The 25,391-nt window shown below is 41.7% G+C and overlaps 1 protein-coding gene and 1 long non-coding RNA gene across 3 annotated transcripts in view; both read right to left on the bottom strand.

Moving 5' to 3' along the window:
• Positions 1-25,391, bottom strand: part of erg (ETS transcription factor ERG) — a 104,959-nt gene that overhangs the window by 58,497 nt on the left and 21,071 nt on the right. Inside the window, exon 2 of one of the 2 annotated variants that reach the window (XM_084698218.1) lies at positions 17,056-17,147. In XM_084698218.1, the coding sequence (XP_084554344.1) occupies positions 17,056-17,094 (39 nt within the window). In that variant the 5' untranslated portion in view covers positions 17,095-17,147. The remainder of the gene's footprint in view (positions 1-17,055; positions 17,148-25,391) is intronic. The other variant, XM_084698219.1, reaches the window with a different exon arrangement.
• Positions 652-2,723, bottom strand: LOC146288794 (uncharacterized). Its single transcript, XR_014755171.1, has 4 exons — positions 2,058-2,723; positions 1,901-1,976; positions 1,693-1,780; positions 652-874 (listed from the first exon to the last, which is right to left on the bottom strand). It is a non-coding gene; the product is annotated as an uncharacterized LOC146288794 (long non-coding RNA).

Here is a 25,391-nt window from a genome sequence, read left to right as displayed (position 1 = left end):
CGTGGCCAGGAGAAAACAGAGAGAGAGAAAGCGAGTGACAGGATTCCTCCCTTTGCACGTCACAGAAAATAAATATACTAAGCCTGCACAAAGCAGGCACATAGTCAGCAGTCAACTTTAGTCCGTGTGTTGATTTCAAATGAGTTATGTCATATAATGCTGACATGGGGGCTGAGGTTACATTGTGAGGACGATGATGCTGATTATGTTTTAGAAGTCTATAAAGTTGTGTTTGAAATATGTTAATGTTCTTTTTACAGTTTTTTCACAATTGTTAACACACATTTCTCAAAACATTAAAGGCTTTCTCAAAACTGCATGCACAAAACTGAAAACCTCACACACAAAATGCTAAACCTGACACTCCCTTTGCGAGATAACTCTTTGCCATCAAATCTCTTACCTGTTCACAAAATGCAACTTGTGTTCTCATTTGGTAAACACAGCCATATTTTCAAATGACACACACATACCATTCATAACAGTACACACAATAAGCATTTGCAAAATTGAAAACACAATTCTAGAAATGAAACACACCATATGAATGACAATGACTCTGGAGAATGAGCCATTTCAACTTTTGTCAAATGTCTCAGTGTAGGCCAAATTTTTTCATAGTCAAACATAAAACAGCACACATATGCGGAAAAAAAAGTTTTATTTCTGAACAGTACAAAACTGTCAACGGGCCTGCTCAACCCATTGCAGCACACAAAGTGATGTTCCCACCACGCTCGGCAGGGACCTCAACAATGGTGCGCTGGCCAATTACATTTCTGCCCCGGCGCCTCCTCTTCACCAGGTTGAATCCAACCTTATCAATGAAGTTGGATTCATATGGCTCATTAGCTGTGTCATGCTCCTGGATCCGCTGAAACAGACAGCATGATAATGTAAGTTATAGTATGGACACAGATGGGTCAACACGTGTGGTACAGTCACGTGTGGTACAGTCACTGTGGTTACATGGATTTGAATTACTGGCTTATTTGGACTGAAATAGAATCATCCCTTTCTTGTAAACACCTTTGTTCGAATAATTGCGGTCTGACTACGACCCGATCGACACCCCGAGATAACTTGATCCGAGTCGGTTGATAATTCGGACATTGCATGCTTGTAAACAGTGAATTGGACTATGAACTGGACTCTGCGTCTTTGCGCATGCTTGAGATCCCATCGCCCTCCCTCCCAGGTCGTAACCTGGAAGTCGAAAAAGACGATAAGTTGTCGCTGGCCCGGCAGAAACAAACAAACAAACAACGCAAGCCAATAGCGCCAATAGCGCCGTTTGCATTCGCAGTACTCCTATTGTCATCATGCACAAAATGTAGAGGGACGTAGCTTCACTTTTCTCTCCGTTTGCCGTCTTTCTCGAAATGTTGTTGTTGTTGTTGGTTGTGGTGAAGAGGTCAAGCGGAAAGGGCTGTATCACCACTAGTTTTAATGAAAACAGCGCCACGTATCGTACTGGGATATGACATGCTTTCGGCCAATTATTCCGTTTATTCACTGCCATATCTATTAGGGTTATAGCAGTTGCCCCAAAAATTAGCATTATCCGAATAAAGCTAGATTCGAATTGATACCATCATGTAAACGTAGTGAGTGAGACACTGTAGAAAATGAGCGATATTGGATTACAGGTACAATACATGCATGTGTCAGTGCTGAATGTATGGGACTTACAAGCACAAACTCTTGCCGTAACTCCTTGATGTGGTCTGTGTTCCGGTCGAATAGGACCCTGTACACTTGTTTCATCCGCATGGCATTCCTGTGGAGAACACGGTCCAGTGTAAAGAGGCTGACGGTCTGGATGTTTCTGAATGTGGCATGGTCAGCAAGGATCCTGGTTTGTATCTGTGGGGAGTGTGATAGTGTTGTTTTCACGAACCATTTTCACAATGTCAGTCTCCTGTTCAGCTGTGAAAGTGCATGTTCTTCCTCCACAGTCTGGTTCTCTTTCAGTCCTGCAAAATACAAATAAAGTGAGAACATTGTATTCTATTGATATGTAGTATTTCAGTACACAAGGCAAATATAATTCATACCTGTTCTCCATTCTAAAGTTTCTAATGATGGCAGCAACTGTGGAGCGGCTGAGATTTGGTTGGACCCTCTGGCCAGCACTCCCTCATGCTGAAACCATGGTTGAGCACATGGTCAACCACGGTGGCCCAAATCTCAATAGAAATGACCGTTCTCCTTTTTCTTTTTCCTCCACCTTCTTCTTCTCCTCTTCCTCCTAGTCGTCCTCTTCCTCCTCCTCCTTGTCATCCTCTCCCTCCTCTTCCTTGTCCTCTTCCTTGTCCTCTTCCTTATCCTCTTCCTCGTCCTCCTCTTCCTCCTGTCACTCTTACCCCTCTCCTTCTCTGGTTGTTGATATGTTCTAAGTTCTCCATTGTTCACCAAACAAAACAGAGGCACAAGGCCCATTTTATGCTCCAGTCATGATTGCAAATTGCTCACCAGACCTCAGTCTTTAGCAGTGGCGGCTGCTGGTCTTGCAAATAGGGGAAGCTCATTTTCGGCCTACATCATTTTCCATTTATTTAGCTATTTCACTGGCTAGTTTTTCCCTACGACACTAGCCTAGCCTACTGTATGAATAAATTAATGAACGATCTAACAAATAAATATTAAACTCAAAGGAAATGTGGGAATTAGGTTAAACTGAAATAAACAACGTGGTGTATAATTGTATTAAATGTATGATGAAAATTGGCTAGTAATTTCGCCAAGAAAATAAAAAGAAATAGATTGCAGCAGTTGTCTTTCAACTACAGTTGCGAAATCCGCGATGGGACTGAGCTTGAATAGCTTCGGCAACTTTTTATAGTACAAAATCGCTGTCAATCAAAAGGAGATGCAGCCTTTCGACAGACCCTCCAATCATCATGCGGAAGCCCAGTGTCCAGGCCAGCCCACTCCTCCATTCTCCCCCAGAGACGCTGAGCGTCCAGGGCGGGACATAATCGCAGCATTTATCCAATGACCGTATAGTTTCGAAGCACTGAAAAAAAACTGTTCAAAGCAGCCCCATTGAAGTCCATGGAAGCTGAGCTTCAACAGTGAAATACACTGTGGCGCTATGGTAATGTATGAGAAGGAAATCAGTCTGTCGACCTGATAATATATGTAGCTGATTCAGAACAAACTCGTCTTCGATATGAATGTGTCCTAACGCATTTAAAATGTTAACACAATAGTAAATATTTGACCATGAATATTTGGAAATGTTAGGGGAAGCTGAGCTTCCCTTGCAGTCTTAAAGAAATCGCCACTGGTGTTTAGAGATTTGAATATTTGTGTGTTGTAGGTTGATGCTTTGAGACTTTACTTGAGAACTGTGTGCAAGTGCAACAACTGACCATTGTGTGTAGTGTTTTGACAACAAGGTGATGTGTAATCGACATCAGTGTGTAAACAAGGAAAGTCAGAGTCTAATGCAGATGTGTGTAGTAGTGCCAAATTGGGTTGAGCAATTGGTACATGAAGTTAAAAAATTATGCAAAATGTTTGCTTTTTGTGTGTGAACAATAGTGAAAAACTGTAAAAGTATTGACTTATAAGCATATAGATTTTCATCAGAACTTTTGATAACTACAATGGATTCATTACCACAATTTGGATTTCACACCCTAGACAAATACGTATGTACAAATGTATAGTGGGGAGTCAGGTGGCTCAACGGTGAGGGAATCGGGCTCGTAATCTGAAGGTTGCGGGATCGAATCCCCTCCGTGCCAAATGACGTTGTGTCCTTGGGCAAGGCACCTACTTGTCTCGGGGGGAATGTCCCTGTACTGACTGTAATTCGCTCTGGATAAGAGCGTCCGCTAAATGACTAAATGTAAATGTATCATTTTTGAAGCCCTTTACTGAAGCACAAATTTGTGACAGTTAGGTAAAGCGGTGCTGTAAAACATACAGCTTCAAGTACGTTTACAAAGTATGCTCAAAATTCTAAGCAAAAAACATAAAAACACCTTATTGATAATAGAGCTCCACAGCTCAAATTAACTTCAGCCACTGCACAAACAACTCACACTCGCCAAGGGGTAACATCTTCCAACCACAACAAAACCCCAGTCAACACAGCCCCAACCAAGCCAAACTTCACCAGTGGAATTTCCCAGCAATGGTACCCATCTCTCCTCAGTCTAGAGGGCTGTCCCTTATACAGACACTCCAACAGAGTCATTTGGTGCACCGCAACAAGTGTGCTTTTGAGTGCAACCTGCAACCAGGCTGGCTCTCTGACAGGGCCTCTGCTTTGGTCCCTGGCTGTCCATGCCAGCAATGGAGCACTTAATGTTTTAAGCTGAGCGGAGACTAAGCCTGGACTCTAAGACACTGCACACAGTGTGCTGAGTACTTGGAGCCCCTCAGTGGGACTGCATCAGTCATCCTGATGGTGGAAATAAACAGTCACTGCTGACTGGCTGCAGAATCTGCTGCTGTTGCTAGCAAGCCAGCCAGGTAGTGGCTACTGCTGACAAAAAAAATTAGACTACGTCTTTTATTACTGATTTTATAACTCTGTTAGTCTGGCTGTGGACTGCATTTAACATAGGCTTGGGGTTCCCTATGTTGCTAAGAACCAGAAAATATAATTTGGAAGTGGTACAACTGGATTGGTTTTGTTTGTATTGTATTTGCCTCAGCACAATACAGGACATGTCCCACATTCAGATACTGAGATTGTACTCTATGTTTCATGCACATATTAAATTACTCACAGTGTAATTTCATTATACAAAACAAGAGTTTGATCTATCATTAAACTGTGGTTTTTATTTCCAGACCTGCTATTTCATACTACCTAAAAAAGCCCAGGAAGTGATCTCCCTACAGACACAGATAAGTCTCTCAATGACACAGGAACATATAAAACCAACTGTGGGCTTAAATTCAGTTCTTACAGAAGAGAAATTGCACAGACACAAACTACTGACGAATACAAACAATGTCTTCGTACATGCTGAGGAGAAGAGAAGGTGAGATATAAAGAGCATGAGTGCGAACAGGGGGATGGATAAAAGAAAGAAGAAGAGTCAAGCTTGTAGAAGAGTATAAGGCAGATCAGATCAGAGGAGATGGACTTAAAGCGGTGCAGAGTTTACCTTCTGTGTGTTGTTGCGTGGAGCCCGTCTCTTTTGCCGGCTGCAACGCTGAGTAGCACATCTGGCCTGGCAGGCTGCTGCCGGGGCTGTGCACACATGTGAGTGTGTGTCAGAGCCACGGTCACAACTTGGCAATATGCCTCGGCCCTAGCCCCAGCCTCAGCCCTGCTGAGGCTGCTGGGTAACAAACGACTGAACTATCTAACCCAGCTTTGCTCCACATGTCAGGGCTGTGCAGAGAAATAGGAACGAACGTGACCAAACCGCAAGTTTAGGTTTGTTTCCCGCCCACCCACCCCACACCTCACACACATTAACCCCCCCCCCCCCATCCCATCCCACCCCCTCCCTCCTATCGTCTTCTGTCCTTGGTGGTCTTTGGTCTGAAGAAAAAATACACTTAATAAAAAGAGGGAGAAAAAAACAGGAGGAGAGAAGGAGTAACAAAGAATGAAAAAGGGGCTATGGTAAAGGGCCGGCCCAAGCCTTTATGGGGCCTTAAGCAGAATTTATTTGGGGGCCCCTCGGCATCGCCAATCATTTAATTACCGTATTTCTTATATAAAATCTATTACACATATTTTTTCCCATAATTTTGTTGCGCCGTTTATTTGAGACAGCGTTTATTTGAAGAAATACGGTATTCTATAGTCTAGCTGCGCTAGCATGCTAACGTGTTAGTTCGCTACATTAAATATTCTTAAATAGTTTGTACAGTACGGTCTACTAAATCACAGATTAAGCAACGAGCAAATGTCAATGTTAGTTAGACTAGCCAGCTCTATCTCCTCTGCTTTTTATTAAGGCTGATTTGCATGGAATGCAAGAACAGCTAGATAGCGAAAACACCTAGATTACCTTCTGTAGCCTTTAAACTAGTTTAGCTTTCTAACGCAAGAGCACCTGCTTCTCCAGTTAATTCAATAGATAGGCTAGACTGCTATTCGTTTTCTGGCTATTTTTTTTCGTAAGCTTCCATTGTAATGCAGCTAAACAGTGGACCCCTAGTGCAACACAAGAGAATGTTCATAAAAATGACATGCTGCTACTGGGTTTTTCAGGACATGCTACTCCTACCGTATTTCTGGGGCGGCGTTTATTACACAATGTACATTTTGGTGCAGCGCTTAATCAAGAGCAGTGTGTGATTGAAGAATCACGGTACATCAAACTGTAATTTCATGTACTCTTGGGGGCCCTTTGGTAGCCATGGGGGCCCTAAGCAGCCGCTTAGTTGGCTTATGCCTTGGGCCGGCCCTGCTATGGTGTGATCCCAGAGCAAATACAATTCCTGGATGCCAGATTTCTTGGAACAGTAGGACGGGGGAGGAGGCGTCTGGCCTGCTCCATTTCTTCTCTTGTTGGCCTGAGAGGACGAGTGGAGAAGGCACAGAAAGACACACAGTCCCTAAAATACACCTCAACCGCAGACAGAGGTCCCTCACTCAAACACATGGTCCCCATATTCTTGGTCTCCAAATGCATCATTCCTAAATACATAGTCCAGCTAAACCCTCCATCTCCCACAATCTGTCGATCACCCTGGGATCTGCAAAGGTGACCCCTTCATCCTCTGCCAGGAACCTTGGGGTTACCAGGGATGACGAGCTCTCCCTCAGGGCCCATATTGCTGCAGTCTCCCGGTCGTATAGATTCACCCTCTACAACATCCGGAAGATCAGGAGATACCTGTCTGAGCACTCCATCCAGCTGCTAGTCCAAGCACTGGTCCTCTCCAAGTTGGACTACTGCAACTCGCTGCTCGCTGGTCTCCCAGCATGTACAACCCGCCCTCTTCAGAGGATCCAGAACGCAGCGGCCCGCCTGGTCTACAATCTACCCAGACACTCCCATGTTACCCCGCTCCTCATCTCTCTCCAATGGCTACGCATCAACGCCCGCATCAGATTCGAGACCCTGGTACTGACCTTCCCAGCCGTGAACGGGACTGCACCCGACTACATCAAGTCACTCCTGCAGATTTACACCCCCACCCGTCACCTACAGTCTTCTTCAGACAACCACCTGGTGGTCCCACCGCTCAAGACTGCCCGGTCCCAACACAAGCTCTTCTCCTGCCTTACCCCCAATGGTGGAACCAGCTCCCCACCTCCATCAGGGACACTGACTGTCTCCCCACCTTCAAGAAAAGGCTCAAGACACACTTGTTCCGGGAGTACAATGGCTCTTAGGAATGCTTGGATGGACCTGATGTTAGTTTCCTCCAGGATCACAATGACTCTTATTGAGTGACTTGTTGCTCTTGTAGGTTAGTTATAACGAAATGTTACTGTTGATTGTTCTTCTACAGGTAAAGTCTTGCACTTTTTGTGGTTCATTTTGTTTTAATTTGTAACTTGTATAACTGCATGCTCTTATGGGTCTTCCCTTTGGCACTTGTTTATTTTTTTCATAATGTATGCTTCATGTTTTGGCTGCTTGCAATGTTTGGGACTACCTCGTTGTTATGATCAGTGACCTATGCTCTTTTGTAAAGCTCTCTCTTGGAAGTCGCTTTGGATAAAAGCGTCTGCTAAATGCAGAAATGTAAATAGTCTACCTTTCAGAGTTAGGATACCATTCAATAAAGGGGTAATTGAGGAGAGATCATTGAAGGCTGTATTAGTAATATTGATGTTTGATGTAGCTGAGTTCATTATACAGTATACACCATCAGCCATAGCATTGTGACCACTGATGGGTGAAGTGAATAATACTTATAATCTCATGATCATGGCACCAGTCAGTGGGGTGGGATATACATGGCATGAAAGTAAACATTTTGTCCTCAAAGTTGAAGCTGGAAAAATACACAAGGCTAGATGACTGGGTCAGAGCATCTCCAAAACTACAGCTCTTGGGTGTTCCCGTTCTGTAGCAGTCAGTATCTATCAAAAGTGGTCCAAGGAAGAAAAAGGGGTGACAGAGTCATAGGCGGCCAAGGCTAATTGATGCATGTGGGGAGCAAAGGCTGGCCAGTGTGGTCTGATCCAACAGAAGAGCTACTTTAGCTCAAATTGCTGAAAAGGTCCATGCCGGTTCGAATAGAAAGGTGTCAATACACACAATGCATCACAGTTTGTTGCGTATGGGGCTGCGTAGCCGCAGACCAGTCAGGGTGCCCATGCTGACCCCTGCCCACTGCTGAAAGCGCCTACAACAGGCATGTGAGCATCAGAACTTGACCAAGGAGCAATGGAAGAAGTTGGTCTGGTCAGATAAATCACATTTTCTTTCACATCAGTGTTTCCCACAGATTAGAAAGCTATTTGTGGCAGGGGGGGAGGGTTAGGGGGTGGGGGGGTTATATGGAGACATAAAACTCTACTGGGGCACAGGCCCTATTCACATTTTCACATTCATTTGAGCGCTTTGTGTGATATCGTTTCTATGTTTTAGTTAAAATAAGATGATTGGTAGGCCTTTCATTTAGAAACTATCTTTAGTTTTGAAATGTTTTCTTAGCCTACTTCAATTCTGACTTATGTGCCGAATCCGACACCTGGACTTCTGTGTGCGTGCTGCAGTGGCTATTTGGCAAGCTCAGAAGAGCGCTCTGACATGGAATTTTGCATGCATCGGTTTGTGTTTTCTGTTAAACACTTTTACAAGCGTTAAATGGGATACTGGGTTTATTTTTTTCAAGGTTATCAATCTAAATGAATGCACTGACTAATAAAGTAAATTGTTAAAACTCAAAACTTTTTTTACTGGGGCACAGCAGATTTATACTGGGGCACGTGTCCCAGTAAAAAGGGTCTAATGACGCCCCTGGGGCGGGTTTGAATAATTCCTTTGTTAATAATTTGTTACACAGAACTGTATTATATTAAATATTAATCCAAAATGATTCAAACCTTCACAAAATCAACAACAACAAACAAATCATTTCTGCATATGCAGGTAGCAATGCTAGTGCTAAATAACTATTTCAGGGCTCCAGACTAACTTTTCCCTTGGTTGCACTGGTGCGCCTAACTTTTTTATTTAGGTGCACCAGCACAAAATGCAGGTGCACCAAAGATTTTCCTTGCGTCGCCACAATTTCAAGGTCACCTTTTTATCACGCTCCATATACATTCATATATATTATGTAAATGATCTTAAACAAGAATAAGGTGTAGGTAAATATTGGTTTTATTTGAAGCACAATTAAACTGTATATAAAAATAAAAATAGTTAAGGTGCTTCACTGAGCTGCCAAACTAAAACATTGCAAGCAAAATAAAACATTTCAAAATAGAAAGTGCTACTGTTTAAAAGCGCTTTCCTGAACTGAACCCTAACATTTCATTGCTCAAAGTCTTATTGCGGGTCCCCCCTTGCTGTCACATGCCCTTCAGATGGCCAACACCTGTAATTTGGCTTTCTTGCCCTTTGGCCTTGGCGAAACCAGCTTTTCACACTCTCCCTAGCATCAAAATCCTAGCTCCATGGGTTAGCTCCATGGCCCAGCTCCATAACTCAGGGGTGGACAATTAATTTTGACAAGGTGCCACATGAGAAACTGGAAATGTGTTGAAGGGTTGTTTTCATCAACAATAACTTGAACTTAATTCTGCTCACTATTCATTTTCTCCCATTGTAAAAAGCAATAAAGTATATTTTGATTAGCTGATACTGGTTATCAGAAGAATAAGGATATTCTGTAAATATTTGTATAAATATTTTACATGTTGGTCAACTAGGAAAAGACTATCGAAGTAACAGTAAAAACTAAAGTAATAAGTTATGTTGAAATCATGTTATGCACTGAGCTTTTACTTTTACCTCAGTAAACAGATACTTAGAAGTCCATGTCTTGTTAAAAACTCTACATTCTGTATCAACCTTTCGTTTTTCATTTTCGAAGGCTAACCAACAGCTAACTCTCCTGTCGGTGAAGTTGTGCAAGCGCACATATGTAAGTTGCCTGATCACTAGTCTTTCAGGACTACATATTTACTACCGCTCAACATTTCATATATATATATATTTTTTTTTTTTTGACAGTCAGCGAGTACGTAGATCTTCAGCCATTCTCAGTCGGACAGTTTGAGGTCCTTGAGATTAAAGACCCTAGAGACCCTGTGTCTCTAGAGTCTGAAGGGAGTCACGTGGCTGAGTGGTTGGGGAATTGGGCTAGTAATCAGAAGGTTGCTGGTTCAATTATGTTGTGTCCTTGGGCAAGGCACTTCACTCTACTTGCCTCGGGGTGTCCTTGTACTTACTGTAAGTCGCTCTGGATAAGAACGTCTGCTAAATGATTAAATGTAAATGTCTCTGAACACAAATCTCTGAATCAATTTAAGTGACATGTTTATGACCGCTAGCCAACAAAAACACAAATCACTAGAAGGAAATGAGAGACATGGACCTGTACATAAAATAGCAGTCCAGTATTAAATGATGCCCCATAGCTTTTGTAACACAAATGTTACTTTTTAGTTGCCATTGACATGCAGTTACTTGTTATAACCAAGGCTAGGTCACGTATGACAGGGTTCTCAAGAGTGTTTTGTGTAGGTACTGTATGTGCAGTAGAACTGTAGACAAGGATCAGCAGTTTCTGCTCAATGGCTTTGGGCCTCGAGCCAAACCAAACAGGAGCAATCCCAGATGAGATCCTGCTCTAAACCTTTAGACAATTGGTAAGTGCCCCATCCACACTAACATCCTCATATTGACACACACACTCATACTTAGCTCCGTGAATAAATCACACACATTCTCTAAAACACATAACCTCGTCTTAATGTAATACATTTGTAGATGGGGAATTACACAAAAGGCAAGTGATAATCTCAGTGTTTCCACTATTTGTATTTTTCAGTGGCGGCCCGCTACGGTTACATTTGTGCCTCCATGGTATCAGAAATAGGGCTGTACAAAATTTTAGGCCGTCTATCAGCCGTGATTGTTAGAGCGCATGTCGAGAATAGCAACACGCTTCACAGCGCAGTTGAGATTGAGATATTGAGATATTGAGAACTGTAAGTCGTATAACTTATGTTGTCAGTTTATTTAAGCCTGTTATTGTGATAGTCTATAGTTCTTGCAGATTTAAATTAAGTTAACTGGTGACTTTTGTTGTTTGTTTTCTTCCACTGCTAGCAAAATTGCACGTCTGTTGATTCGATAGCAATTGCTGCCCTTGCTCAAGTTTGTATTTCAGGTGCATTATTATGCTGAAGTAGTTTTAATGAATAAATAGTGTTTTACTAATAGTGTATTGTTATTATTCGCTACAGAATGCTTAGCCTATCAAGATGAAATGAAGCAGACAGTGTACATGCTTCCGAGTGGCCTACCTTAATTGATAGGCTATAGCCTATAGGCCACTGACCATTTACAATAAGTTGTTTCGTCAATTATTAATTGGCAGCATTCATGCCAATTAGAACATACTGTAAGGTATCTTTAAGTATACTAACTTAATTTCTTTAGGGGAAATAGGACGAAAATGTGTAATATTACATTAGCTATTAGACTATTACATTAATCTGCTCCGAAATGTAGGGTTAGGGTTAGCACTTTGTTTTAGCCGGGGGGGGGGGGGGTGGAAGACTTGCCCCCACTGCTAAAAAAAATCCTAGAGGAAACACTGAATCTACAGGGTTTATCACAGTAGTCCTGCAAACATAATTTCATAAAAGGATTCACATAAAAACAAAGATTCGGAAATACTACTGTCTATCCACACAGCTTGGAGATGATTTAACAAATCGACTTGTCTCATTCCAGTCACTCATTAAGGCACGGGAGAAAAGTCTATCTGCAGTCAAATGCGTTATGTAAGATATACATAACAGAACTCTTCTTCCAAACAAAGTCTTTCAGACACATTCTCCGCCCAATGAGACATCCACCTACATTCATGATTGACCTAAAGTATGGAACGGCTAGCTTGCACTTGAGTAAGCACAAATATTGCGATGGTGATGCTTTATTTTGATTAGCAGGTGAGATGGTATTGTATGCAAAAAGGGTGCACTGAACTGCCCAAATGCAATTGAATGACAGTTGTGTTGAAATTAGAGATAAAATGCAGGTATATGGAAATGTAGCAGTACCCACTTGAATGGAGACAGAAAATACACATTCTCATTGCTAAAAACATGCAGTTGCGCCTTCAAAATTCCTCATTCCAGTGGAACTATGACTACAGACATTTCCAAGGTTATGGCTCATGGTCCATTCACCACACAATACATGAACTATATCCTCTCAAGCCCTGGTCCCCAGGACTGCAGCCCAGATAGTCACCCCCAAAAGGAGACAGTAGAGTGACCAAACACACATACACTGTTCAACAGTGTGGACACTTGCACACACACCCACACCCACACACTGTATGGTAATATTTACTGTAGACCGCAGTACACCCCTTGTTGGTCTGATACACCTGTGGGTTATTTATTTTTTGATCAGAGAGAAAGGGAGGGAGGGATTGGACACACACAGCAGAGGTTTACACACACCCACACAAACACCCCCAGAGTCTGAAATATGAATATTTATCCAACTCTGTAGATAGGAGCAGTAAATACAGTGCTGTGTGAGAGAAGATGGAAGGAGGGAGGGAAAGAAATAAGAACTCCCTTATCATCAGAAATCTCACCGCAGTGACCAGTGTTGGGGGTGTTACAAAGTAACGTGTTACTGTAATCAGATAAAATTTGTCTTAAACGCAGTAATGTAACACATTACTGTTGATAACTTCAGTAATTGCATTACAGTTACTAATGAAAAAATATATTGCGTTACGTGCATTACTGCGATCTGCATATCGGGAGGAGAAAAAGCAACAAATCAAACCTCCCTTTATAGTACGTGTGTGTTCGCGTAGCACTCGTTACTTTGACCTTAGCGCCAGTGTTCAAGAGGCGAAACAAGAATGGCAGAGCCACTTAGGATGTATTTTAAAGGATGGAGGTATGCACATTACTTTGTATTAGTTGCACAAAAGGACAAAAACTTAACTGTACAATGTACATTGTGCCCTGGCCAAAAACACCTCTCCACCACCGCGAACACAACCTCTAATCTGTCAAAGCATCTTCAATGGCAACATGCTAACTCAAGACTAGTAGCTAAAGATCCCCGGATCCTGAGTGACACATAAAAGGTTGCCATATGCCATTGTTGCCAACACCTGCCAAGCAGCCACGACTTGACTTTCAACCAAGGTTGAAGGCAGAGACAAACAGGCTTGTAGCAGCATACATAGTAGAGGAAATGCTGCCTGTTTCGACAGTGGAATCGCCCTCTAAATAAATGTTTCCATTTAAAGTTTTAAGCATTATTTTATTTTGAGACATTTTGCTTACTGCCAGTACTGTAGCCTTGTTATGCTTGATAACTTTTAGGCTGATGTTCACAACTTTTTTGTCAGCTTTGTGATATTATAAAGGATAAAAGGGAGACATTGTGTATGTCGTCATTATAATAAGAATTTGAGTTGATTTGGGCTTATGGTTAATATATTGTTATTTGGCAAGTAAGTTATAGTGCATCTCAGGCAATGTTATGGAGTCATCAAAAAGTAATGTAACTAGTAGTGTAACTAGTTACTTTCAGCAGTGAGTAATCTAGTAAAGTAAAGCATTACTTCTTTTTTTTTAAGTAACTCAAATGTGTAATCCATTACTTTTTTTGAATAACTACCCCAACACTGGCAGTAACACACAGGGGGCAGTAGTGGACATTCTCTTTTGTAGCCAAACACACACACACACACACACACACACAAACAAAAAACGTTTAAATTCAACTCAACCATCTACGACCAACATGAAATATGTGTTTGTCTTATTTAAGGCTCTATGCCAGGCAAGGGCGTAACCATGGTTTAGACATGGAGTCAGATGGCTGAGTGGTTAGGGAGTCAGGCTATTAATCAGAAGGTTGTTGGTTTGATTCCCGGCTGTGCAAAATGACGTTGTGTCCTTGGGCAGGGCACTTCAACCTACTTTCCTTGGGGAGAATGTCCCTGCACTTGTACTGTAAGTCTGCTAAATGTAAATGTAAGATATTGAGGGGTATCCAAATGAATACCCTTTCCCAAAAAATTTTTGTTAAGTGCATTGCCTACAATTCTATATTTATACATGAAAATTTGCACATTTAGAACATTGTTTTAAGAACTACATTGACCATTTGAATTTACATCTAAAGGAATAGTATAATTTCTCCTTCTACCTTCTCTCCAACAAGTTAACTAACGTTACTTTCTTCACAATCAACTGACTGATGAAAAAGTGTTAGGTAACCTTGACAACGCAGAATGGCGCAAGGTGGATTCAAATGAAATCACACAAGTGTACAATTAGGAGGGGGGATTCACACACTTACGTTTTTCTTAAATGGAAATAAATTAAAAATAAATAAGACATAACAAGAGACCGATCCACCTCGGTCTGTGTGAAGGTTCTATCTGGACCTAGACCTGTTTCTCATAAATAATTGTTGAATTAAATACTGATGAAGCAACCGTTACTTTCAATTAACCAGGCGCGTTGCTAGACATGGGGCAGTAAAACCAAGCTTTACTGGGGCACAGGCCCCCTACTCAATATATACAACAGTTCCTGGACATCAATTTGATGTCAGCTTTGATAAGGACATTAATTGTTTATGCGAGCATGCGGTAGCACAAAAGCCACATTTTTTTGGCCATAATTAGAGCGCTAATACTGTTTTTTGAGCTTCATGCAATATAATACATTGGACTCAAGTTGTTATTATGTCAAAATAAGAAAATCGGTTGGCTAATTATTTGCAAATGTTCTTTAGTTTCAAAACGTTTTCTTAACCTACCTCAATTTGGACTTGCTTGCTGACACCTGGACTTGTGTGCGCGGTGCAATGGCTATTATGGCCAGCACAGAAGAGCGTGTGGACATGGGCACGCATCAGTTTGTGTTTTCAACTGGTTGATTTAACAAGCCTTGATTGGGATGACTCTTGATAAATGAATGCAGTGACGAATAAAGTAAAATGTTGACACAAAAACGTTTAACTTTTTTTTACCAGTTAAAAAGGGTCTAGTAACGCCCTGCAATGAACACATTGCGCTTGCTCAGCACACCTGGGAAGTACTCTGGGCTGTGTTCCCCGATAACGATGGATCGTAGCAACAATCGAGAAAAAAACGAAACCATCGATTTTCATTATGTGCGCAGATATCCCAAGTCTCCCGGAAGTTCCGGTAGTCTCCCGCATTTCAATAGCGGCTCCCTGAAGCCCGCAAATGTTTTATAATCTCCCGGAAATCGGGGATTTAGTATTTAGAGCGAGCGAGAGACAGTCCTTTGGTCATTTCAGGTGCATATCGCGCATGATTGCATCCCGGGGGGGAAGGGGGGGGATTGGTGCTGGTTTGGTGCTGGTACATCATGCCTCCGAATGGGGGGGAATTAGTCTCTGCAGGTTGCGATGTCTGCGTGCGTTTCCCAAACATGCTCGTAAGGAATAGGCTAATAATCTATGAGCTACGAATTTTCAAGAGACACTTTAGCTACGATGTCTTTGGGAATGGATTCTACGATCAACTTGGGCTTACGATGCTTTTGGGAAATGCAGCCCTGTTTATTAGCTATAGGGCCTAAATATACAAGAGTGATGCCCCAAATCATATTCACCGTGACCCCCTGTTCACACCGAACGCTTCTGCAGCGCCTTTATGTCTGGGACACACTGGCTGCGATGCTCCGCGAAGCACCACGATCGGCTACGAATGGCGCGAGCCTGTTCACACTGGACTCGCATTTCTCCTCGCCGGTCACCAAGCCTTTCACCTCCTCTGAGCTTTCCTTTTCCGGGAGTACAAAGGGAGTCGATTTCGGCCGAACCTTAGATTATTTTCCACCTAACCCAAACCCTACACTTGCCCTTAACGCGCTACACTGGTTGAAATAGTGACGCCGCCGTTGTCGAATATTTACTATTGTGTTAACATTTTAAATGCGTTAAGAACACGTTCATCTCGAAGACGAGTTCGTCCAGAATCAGCTACGTAGCAGGTCCACTGACTGATTTCCTTCTCATACAGTCCAGTAGCGTCACAATGCATTTTCCTGTTGAAGCCCAGCTTCAATGGGCTGCTTTGAACAGTTTTTTTGCAGTGCTTCGAAACTATACGGTCATTGGATAAATGCTGCGATTATGTCCTGCCCACGGACGCTCAGCATCTCTGGGGGTGAATGGAGGAGTGGGCTAGCCTGGACGCTGAGGTTCTGCTTGATGATTGGAGGGTCTGTCGAAAGACTGCATCTCCTTTTGATTGACAGCCATTTAGGACTCCGAAGCTATTAGAGCTCAGTCCTATCTCAGGATTTTGGCCCCAAAGACCGGACATTTGACCGGACATTTTCGCACATCATTTTTTTTTCACTCAATGTTTCTAATGTTATGCGTGTTGCCGTTGACCCACACAACATCTGGAAACCTGAGGCCCCCCTGATTGCGCGGCCCAGGGCTGCAGCCCCTGAAGCCCATTGCCTTAAACCGGCCCTGTCGGTAGGCTATGAATAGGGGGAAAGACTCAGGCATTTCAACCAGTTCATATCTCAAACGCCACACCATGTATTGCTCACACTGAGAAGGGGTAACTTGTCCCGCTATATAACATTTATGGAAGAGGCACAGGCATATGGAGGCAGGTTTTCTGTTGAGTTTATGCAGTCAGAGTTAAATGCCACCTACCAGCCAATCAGAAACACCAGCACCCCCCCCCCCCCCCCCCCCAATTGTTTGGATCTTTTGGGGGGAGAAAATGTTAGTCAATAGACCGCTTTGATTTGTAATTGTGCAGCCCTGCTCTATACTATATCTTTTATTCTTGATGATTCTTGAAAGTCAAGAAATTATTCCATAAATTAAGATTCGGCAGGTTTGGAGTTGTGTAGTTCGACAATGTAAGTGAGTAGAGTGAGGAACTTACTTTGGTTGGTCCGGCAGGATCTGCTCCAGTCTGAATCATGACCCCCGGTAGACATCAGACACCTAGACAACACAGCCACACACTACACATCCCTGGGAGGGATGGAGAGAGACAGTGTGAAGGAGAGAGGGAGAAAGGTGGGGGGGCATTAGACACAGTTCAATAATCATTCTCTTAAATCACAAAAATGTCCACTCATGTGGCGTGGAGTTCAAATTTGGTGCCATTGACACATATGGCATCCCATGACATACGGGTATTATCCCATCAATCTCCCCCATAACATTTGCCTACTCTGGTGCCGATTGGTCCTTTGAGGATCAACGCTGAACACATCCTGATCCACACACCTTTGTGAATATGTCCCCCCTTCTCATTACATCAAAAATCATGGCTAATTGCCCCAATGAGAGTGGGCCTAAACAAACTCAGACATTACGCTTACAGTTTTTTACGATTGCCAAAATACATTTATTTAAACAGTCACCCATTTTCTCAAAACTGTAAATTAGTGCTGTCAAACGATTAAAATATTTAATCGCGATCAATCGCATTAATGTCATAGTTAACTCGCGATTAATCACAATTAATCGCACATTTTTATCTATTCTAAATGTCCCTGATTTCTTTTTGTCCCAATCTTTTTTCAAATTTTAATGCTCTTATCAACATAGAAAAGTGGTTCGGATTGCTTTGTGCAAATATTTTTTTTATTGAAAACAACATTGCAATCGCCTGGCTTTGACGAGGGGGCAGAGAATTCGCATCAGCTGTGTGCTTGGCCATCAAGTGGTATTTCAGACTGGACGTGCTGCGATGATAGCTCAGTTTACAACGACAAAACACACAGATCACTGGTCTTGTCAATAGAACCATTTGGCAACTTTTTAAAAGCAAACTTTCCATTCAGAATCTTATTGGCATCCATTTCGGCATCTCGCGCTCGTCATCCACTCAAAACGTAACGTTAGCCTACTACCAGAGAATGTCTAATATCCGTAAACGGGCTCTGCTACTACTCTTTAGCCAGCTCGCAAGCCAAACGAGTGTTTGGCGTGCCTGTTGTTTTGTTTCCGGTCTAGCTAGATCCGGTGTGGTGTTGTAGTTTTTCTAACGTCGGTAGTTGTTGCAACAGCATGTGAAAAAAACTACAAAGTTTGCTAGGCCAAAAAGAGCGTTAATCGCGCGATAAAATAATTGACGCCGTTAATTTGGGTTTGCGTTAACGCCGTTAATAACGCGTTAAACTGACAGCACTACTGTAAATACAAAACCTCATCTTCCAGCACTTTTTACAAAACCTCTGAATCATCTTGCAAAATGAAACTTTCGCCTCAAAACAGATTTACCTGTGCTCAAAATCAAACACTGCTCTCAAAAATAAACAAAGTGATCAAAATGATATACACTATCAAAGGACTAAACATGTGATCAATGTGCTTCTTCTTGTCTTTGGGCTGGGTCAGACCAGAGCACTTCGTCGACATCACAAGCAATATTTTCCCACCTTCAAAAACGTGTTTCCTCTCTGAACTGGCTTATATTGGTTGTGTCACATCATTTGAAACAAGTGAAATCAATTTTGAGTGGTTGTGTTTTGTCAATGACATGTTTTCTGTATTAGATTGTTGCCATTTGTGTTTACCAGTATGGATGACATGTGCATTAGAGTGCAGAATATGTTTTGAGAATGAGAATGTGTTTAGAGTTTTGCTGAAAAGTATAAGTGAGATCTGCAAATTGTGTTATACCATGTGACATGGTTTAAGGTATTGACAACAGACTGCACAATTAGCTACATGAAAGAAGACCCTGGCCTCACCAGCAGTGCGCACGGACCAAGCTTGCGCCCTTAAAATAGCATCTGAATAATACGCCATTGACTTTAGACCACGTTTTTCCTGGTCAGTAGCAGAATTTTTTTCGGAAACTGCAAAATAGCACCAGGGAACGTTTGCGCCGGAACACGCCTCCTTTTTCGCTGAACTGCCCACGGGAGCGCAAAGTCATTTTGACGTGCTTCTGTGGAGGGAAAAGTCAGCTTTACGTCGAGTGCAAACTAGGAATGACACTTGCGTCGTTAAGTAAGTCAATTGCGCTGGGTGCAAGATAGGGCCCTCTGTGTTTTAGCAATTGAGAAAAACTGACAGGATTGATAGGCCATCTTGTCTCCTCCGTCCCTATTGGTCACATCTGGGAGCCATCCAGTAGCACAGACAGCAGCCCTGTGGCCAATGGAAGTTGGCTGTAATTATTAACACCAGTGTGTTAATCATAGGCTGGGCTGGAACATGCCAGCGACACATTTGTTTATTATTTAGACTTGTGTGTGGCTCTCTGATTATCCCAGGTCATTGCTTCACTACTGCTGTCACTGGCAGGCAGAGGAGAGTTGTGTGTGTGTCTGTGTAGAAGAGATGGAGGTATATGGTCTATGCCTACACAGAAACCATAGGCCACAAACACACTGGCTACCCTCCAATCTTTACAAAACATGACAGTAAATTATTATTATATTATCTTAAATGATGTATGTTTTATAATTGTTTCTCTTGACACAGAGGGAGTTTTAATCCACTGACAGCCCAGGTGATCTCATACCCCAGTGAGACTGTATCATCATTTTGGCTCATCATGGTGACTGCTCACTTACTGTTTCCTATACCTGTAGTGTCGATGGCCTGTGGAGTACTGACGCCAACCAGGAGCACCAACATTATCACACACACCTTAATTTTCATTCATTCATCAATTTTAATTTTAAAATTAAAACAGTATGTGCATAATAGTTACAGTTAAACATGAGAAAAAAAACATTCCAGGAAACCCACAAAGGACAGGGCAGCCATCAGAGAAAACACACTGAAAAATCAAATCAAGCTATAAAACCAGTGTGTATCAAAGAAGAACTGTTTGTGGAACAGAGGAGGTCTGGACTTCTTTTAGGAGTTACTGGACTGCCATCAGACACAGACTATGTTGTTTTGTACTCGAGGGCTTGGATCGTTAGAAGAAGTCAAAGGAGCCTTTTCAATATTTCTGTAGTGTTTGTGTTAACAAATGTCTTACAATTTTACAATCGCTATGACAGTTTTTTCAAAACCTTTAAAAAGTTTTCTAAACTCTTAACGCACCAACACACCTACCACACACAATTGGCAAAACTGTTAATTTCATGCTCAAAATCACACATTGTAAACCAAACTCTAATTTAGAACACTAATTGTCATAACACAAAAATACACTAAACATGACACCATGTCGACCAAACACTAACACACGTTCTCTTTTCACAGGAACATTTAGGCCACGTTTACACATAGCAGGGTATTTACAGAAACAAATATTTCTTCCCCTCCGTTTTCAAAAATAACGTCGTACACACAAGTAAGTTTTCAAAAATGTTTCTGTTTACATTAACCCGCATATACGCCCCCGAGCACCATCATAACTATGCCAAACCTGTATGCGGCAGTGTAATGTGAAGGATAAAGCCATGCAAACCAATCAGAATTTTCAAAATCAACAACTATGAATAACACGATCGACTTCCTTCACCTTTCAGGAGCGAGGTTCATTTGTTTGATGAATTACGCTAGTTGTTTACCCCATTACGCTAGTTGTGTTCGACTTCATGCAGCACCGGCAGTGCCGATAGCCGGTTGCTTTGAACCTGAGAAAGCCATTGGCTCCTTCAAGTCAGCCGGGCTGCAGGCGACGCCGGCGCTGCATGAAGTCGGACGCACGTATTACTATATACAGGACGCTTACATGACGTGATGCTTTTTTAGTCCCATACTGTGACGTTTGAGGACCTAAAACTCTGTTTAAGCTAGTGCACACGCAAATCCAAAGAGTTTTCAGAAATCTCCACTTTGGCCGGAGTTTTTAGAAATGATCGTTTTCCATGATAAAACCTCAGTTTTCGTGTAAATGAAAGGCCAAACTGCATGAAAATATATGCGTTTATCTTCCGTGTAAACGGGGCCTTAGTCAATCATAGCACAATGTCATAAAAAACACTAACATCAGATGGAATTACAGAAACTGCATTCATTTATGCAGGTATGTGTCAGGTCTCACAGTATATGGATTATAGATTGTGTTTGCAATGCAGTTTCTCTCTACATTTTCTTGGGTTTTGTAAATGCATGCATTTTGTTTATTTTGCTGCAGAAATTCAGAACAAAAAATGAATGACCCATCTCAGAGTAGCTTTATAGATTGTATGGTTACTGTATTGAAAAACAGAAGACAGAAACATAATTGTTGTAGTAAAGGCTTCATTTGCAATAGGAAATTACTGCAAGAAATATGTAATATAGCTTCCATTTACAGTATTACCCGAGCTCTGGCCCTTCTCTGAGCGCCATCACACATTCTAACTCCTCTCCCTAGCCCCACTCCTCTCCCTTGTCCTGGTACTTGTCTTCCTCTCCCTTGCCCTTGTCCCACTCCTCTCCCTTGTCCTGGTACTTGTCTTCCTCTCCCTTGTCCTGGTAATTGTCTCCCTCTCCTTTGTGCAGGCATAGTAACTGTATTCTTACTTTCTTTGTGTTGCTCTTTATTATTCTTTTTCCACACAAGATCAGTCCAAAGAGGTCCTCTTTACTGTCTCTACCATATGGTCATGTGATTGAAAGAACCTCATCATCTGAGTGTTTCCTAGTTGGGAATCAGCTGTGATTTACAGTATTTGCATTACTTCAACCAGCTTTTTCTCAGTGGCAATAGAATAAAATACAGGGGATATATCTGTGTTTCAATTCACAATATGAACAGCTGTTCACTTTGACTTTAGCCAATAAGTTAGGTTCTGAACATGATATTATCTGTTCTGACATATAGTGTGAAAGCAATGGTAAATTAATCCCTAAAAATCGATTGTTTTGGTCTTGGTTGAGCTTGTGTGTAAAAGAAGTTCAAGCATTTTAAATCTGTGTTTACTCTATGCATTTTGTGTCAAAGCAACAATAAATGTGTTAATTGTTTAGCCTACACAGACGGATGTTGTGCTAACTGTGTTCAGAGTTTAGGAAACTTGTTAAAGGTATTGAAAAAGGCGTCATAGCGATTGTAAAAAACTGTACCTAGCAGGAATTCATGCCTGAGAACAGTCAAGTATGTATGTTACAGTTTCTCGATTGCTAACACACCAAAATGGTATGTGTAAGCATACCATTTTGGTGTGTTAGCAATCGAGAAACCGTTTTGTCCCCAAAAAAATGATATTGCCTTTGACTGGTTTTGAACATACAACCCTACGTTTACCAGAACAACATCTCATCCAATTGTGCCATTACCAGATTTGGACTTTGGCATGTTCAGTAACTGGATGATAAAATAAGGCATTGTCAGATTTGGTCCAAGCTCAAACTGCTGTAATTCAGTCATATTTTCACATAACAAGGTGAAACTTTGCGGGGTACTTCAGGGGGGTGTCACCCTAAAGCCTATTAGGTTTGAAAACCATCATTCGAAATGACATTTGATTTAGTGACACAAACATATTGAGGCAATGTGGACATTTACAAAAATACACCCCTTTCAGCCATTTTGTACTTGATTCAATTGCCTTAAGTAACGTTTTTAAATACATCTATGATACATATCTGTACAAAATTCCAAGTCAATTGGACCTTTGGTTCAAGAGAAGAGGAATTTTGAATGTTTTCAAAAATGATCACGGTACAGGAAAATCCATCATGGCGGACCTAATGGGTCCTTGAGGATTTTTTGTTCCTCATGACAAATGAGACATGCACACCAGGTTTCAGAAGAATTGGAGCAATGGGGTGGAAATGCCATCACTTTGAAAATCAGACTTTTGGGCGTGGCCTGTGGCGACCCCTATGGTCCGATGTAGCCTATATTTGGTGTGGGGGTACCCGCTTGGATGTAGTATCAATGTGCCAAATTAGAACATTTATGACTGGGGACTTTTTGAGATATTGGGGCGCAAGAAGAAGAAAAATTATAAATATAGCTGCAAGCAGCGGTGCGGGTTCCTCCGCTAAAATGGCAAAAATATTATAAACATGTACACTGTAGAAGATTGAGACTTGGACAACAAGAGAGCAAAACTACTTCATGTTTGGCCAACAACAATAGGCTGAATGGGGATTTGAACTCATGAGCATAAGGTTACAAGTCAGTGTCTCTAGAGAGGCTCTGCTACACACCAACCGCTGAGGTTTTATGATTAGTAAGGGCTGATAATTAACTTTCCATAGGATATTGGAACTCTTGAGTTGATCTCAATAGTCATGTGGGCAACTGAGCAAGGGCAGAGCTCATATTCAACTCCTTGCGAGAATAGCCTGTGACAGGACAGCAGCCGACTCTCTGGTCACATTAAAGTACACAACATGCAAAATCAGGGTGACCAACAAGATTTTATTAACTAACCAACAATAACATTACAAACATCTAACTGAACAAACACAACAACTGAAATCCCTTGCACGGCTTTAGTAACCAAACTATTTTCCACAAATCTTTGTGTTTTTTGACATGTCGCACTGCATGCTGGGTTCCCAAGGATGCTGACGCTGATTATCGAGCTGTGCTTTGACAGCGTGATATGAGTATTAGTTTTTGGTCAGCTTTGGGACAAAGGTTAAGAAACGGTTGACATTTCAAGTTGAAATTGTATGAAATTGCGCATGGTATCTCAGAAGGATGTCTGCCTGTTTAACTAAACATGTAATCAAAATTATGACAGGCCAAAAGACTGTCTGGATTCGAATCTGTGACCTTGCACTTTGTAGGATACTGTTTCAACCCATTGAGCTACCCGCAAGGATGAGAATATGTGGTCAGTTTTTGTATGCATGAGAAAGCTGTTTCTCCTGTAGCACGGATTGTTTGATTCGGCCCAAGTTTAAACAGCTGTAATTCAATGATCTTTTGACATATCAAGGTGAAATTGCGCATGGTACTTCAGAACGATGTCATCCTGTTTAACTAAACAAATATTCTAATTTAAGACAGACTCAAACAGTGTGGCTGGATTCAAACCTACGAAGTTATACTTTGCAGGTCACCGTTGCAGCTCGTTGAGCTATTCTCAGTGTTGAATGTTGTCATGTTGAGTTACTGTACAAAAAAGAAAGCTGTTTCTCCTGTGCTAAGCGTTGTTAGATTCAGGTTTAAACATGTTTTTTTAAACATGTTTCATGTTTAAACAGCTCTAATTCAATCATATTTTGACATACCAAGGTGAAATTGTTTATGGTACTTTAGAGAGATGTCTGGTGATCAACCTACTTAATTCGAGCTAATTCGGTTGTAAATCTGACACTACCATACGTAGACTCCAAGTAGCTAGATACTGTTGTAAACCTGGCTTGTTTTGCAGTGGTTTACACAGTCTTGCTTAACAGATGATCTGAGTGTTGTTATGGGCTCAAATAAACACTCATTGCTATGTTTTACAACCGGAGGATTGACTGGAACACTAGAAACAGTTCTGTCCCAAAAAATTGCCTCTGACTGTTTTTGAACCTACAACCCTCTGTTTATCAGCACAACATCTCAGCCAATTGACCCATTGCCAGATCTGGACTCTAACCACGTTCAGTCATCAACTGGAGAGTAAAATAAGATGTTCTCCAATGGAAAGCATTGTCAGATTTGGTCCAAGCTCAAACAGGTGCCTATTGGGTTTGAAAAAACATAATTCAAAATTACATTCGATTTAGTGACACAAACTTATTGAGGCAATGTGTACATTTACATAAATACACCCCTTTCAGACATTCTGTATTTGATTCAACTGTCTTAAGTAACATTTTTAAATATGTCAATGATACATATCTGTACAAGATCTCAAGTCAATTTGACCTTTTTTGTAGGAGGAGATCTATTTTGAAGGTTTTCCCAAATTATCACTGTACAGGAAAATCCATCATGGTGGACCTTATGGGTCCTTGAGGCTTTTTTGTTCCTCATGAAAAATGAGGCATGCAAACCAGGTTTCAGAAGAATTGGAGCAATGGGTTGGAAATGCAATCACTGAAAAGTGGACATTTGGGCGTGGCCTATGGCGCCCCCTATGGTCCGATGTGGGCCGGTCTGTGTTTGGGCCGTAGTTGTGGCATGTTGTATCAATATGCCAAATTTCAAAACTTTTTACCAATGTGTTCATGAGATAAATTACAATAATACTAATAAATATAGCTGCAAGCAGCGATGCGGGTTCCTCCGCAAAATATTATAACATGTACACTGTAAAAGATCGAGAGTTGGACAACAAAAGAGCAAAATGACTTCATGTTTGGCCAACAACAGGCTGAATGGGGATTTGAACTCATGAGCATAAGGTTACAAGTCAG

The sequence above is a fragment of the Hypomesus nipponensis genome, chromosome 5 (genome assembly GCF_054491055.1).
Source record: "Hypomesus nipponensis isolate SF chromosome 5, ASM5449105v1, whole genome shotgun sequence".
Lineage (NCBI taxonomy): Eukaryota > Metazoa > Chordata > Actinopteri > Osmeriformes > Osmeridae > Hypomesus > Hypomesus nipponensis.
Note: the sequence above shows the minus strand (reverse complement) of the source record. Positions and strands in the feature narration are given on the sequence as shown.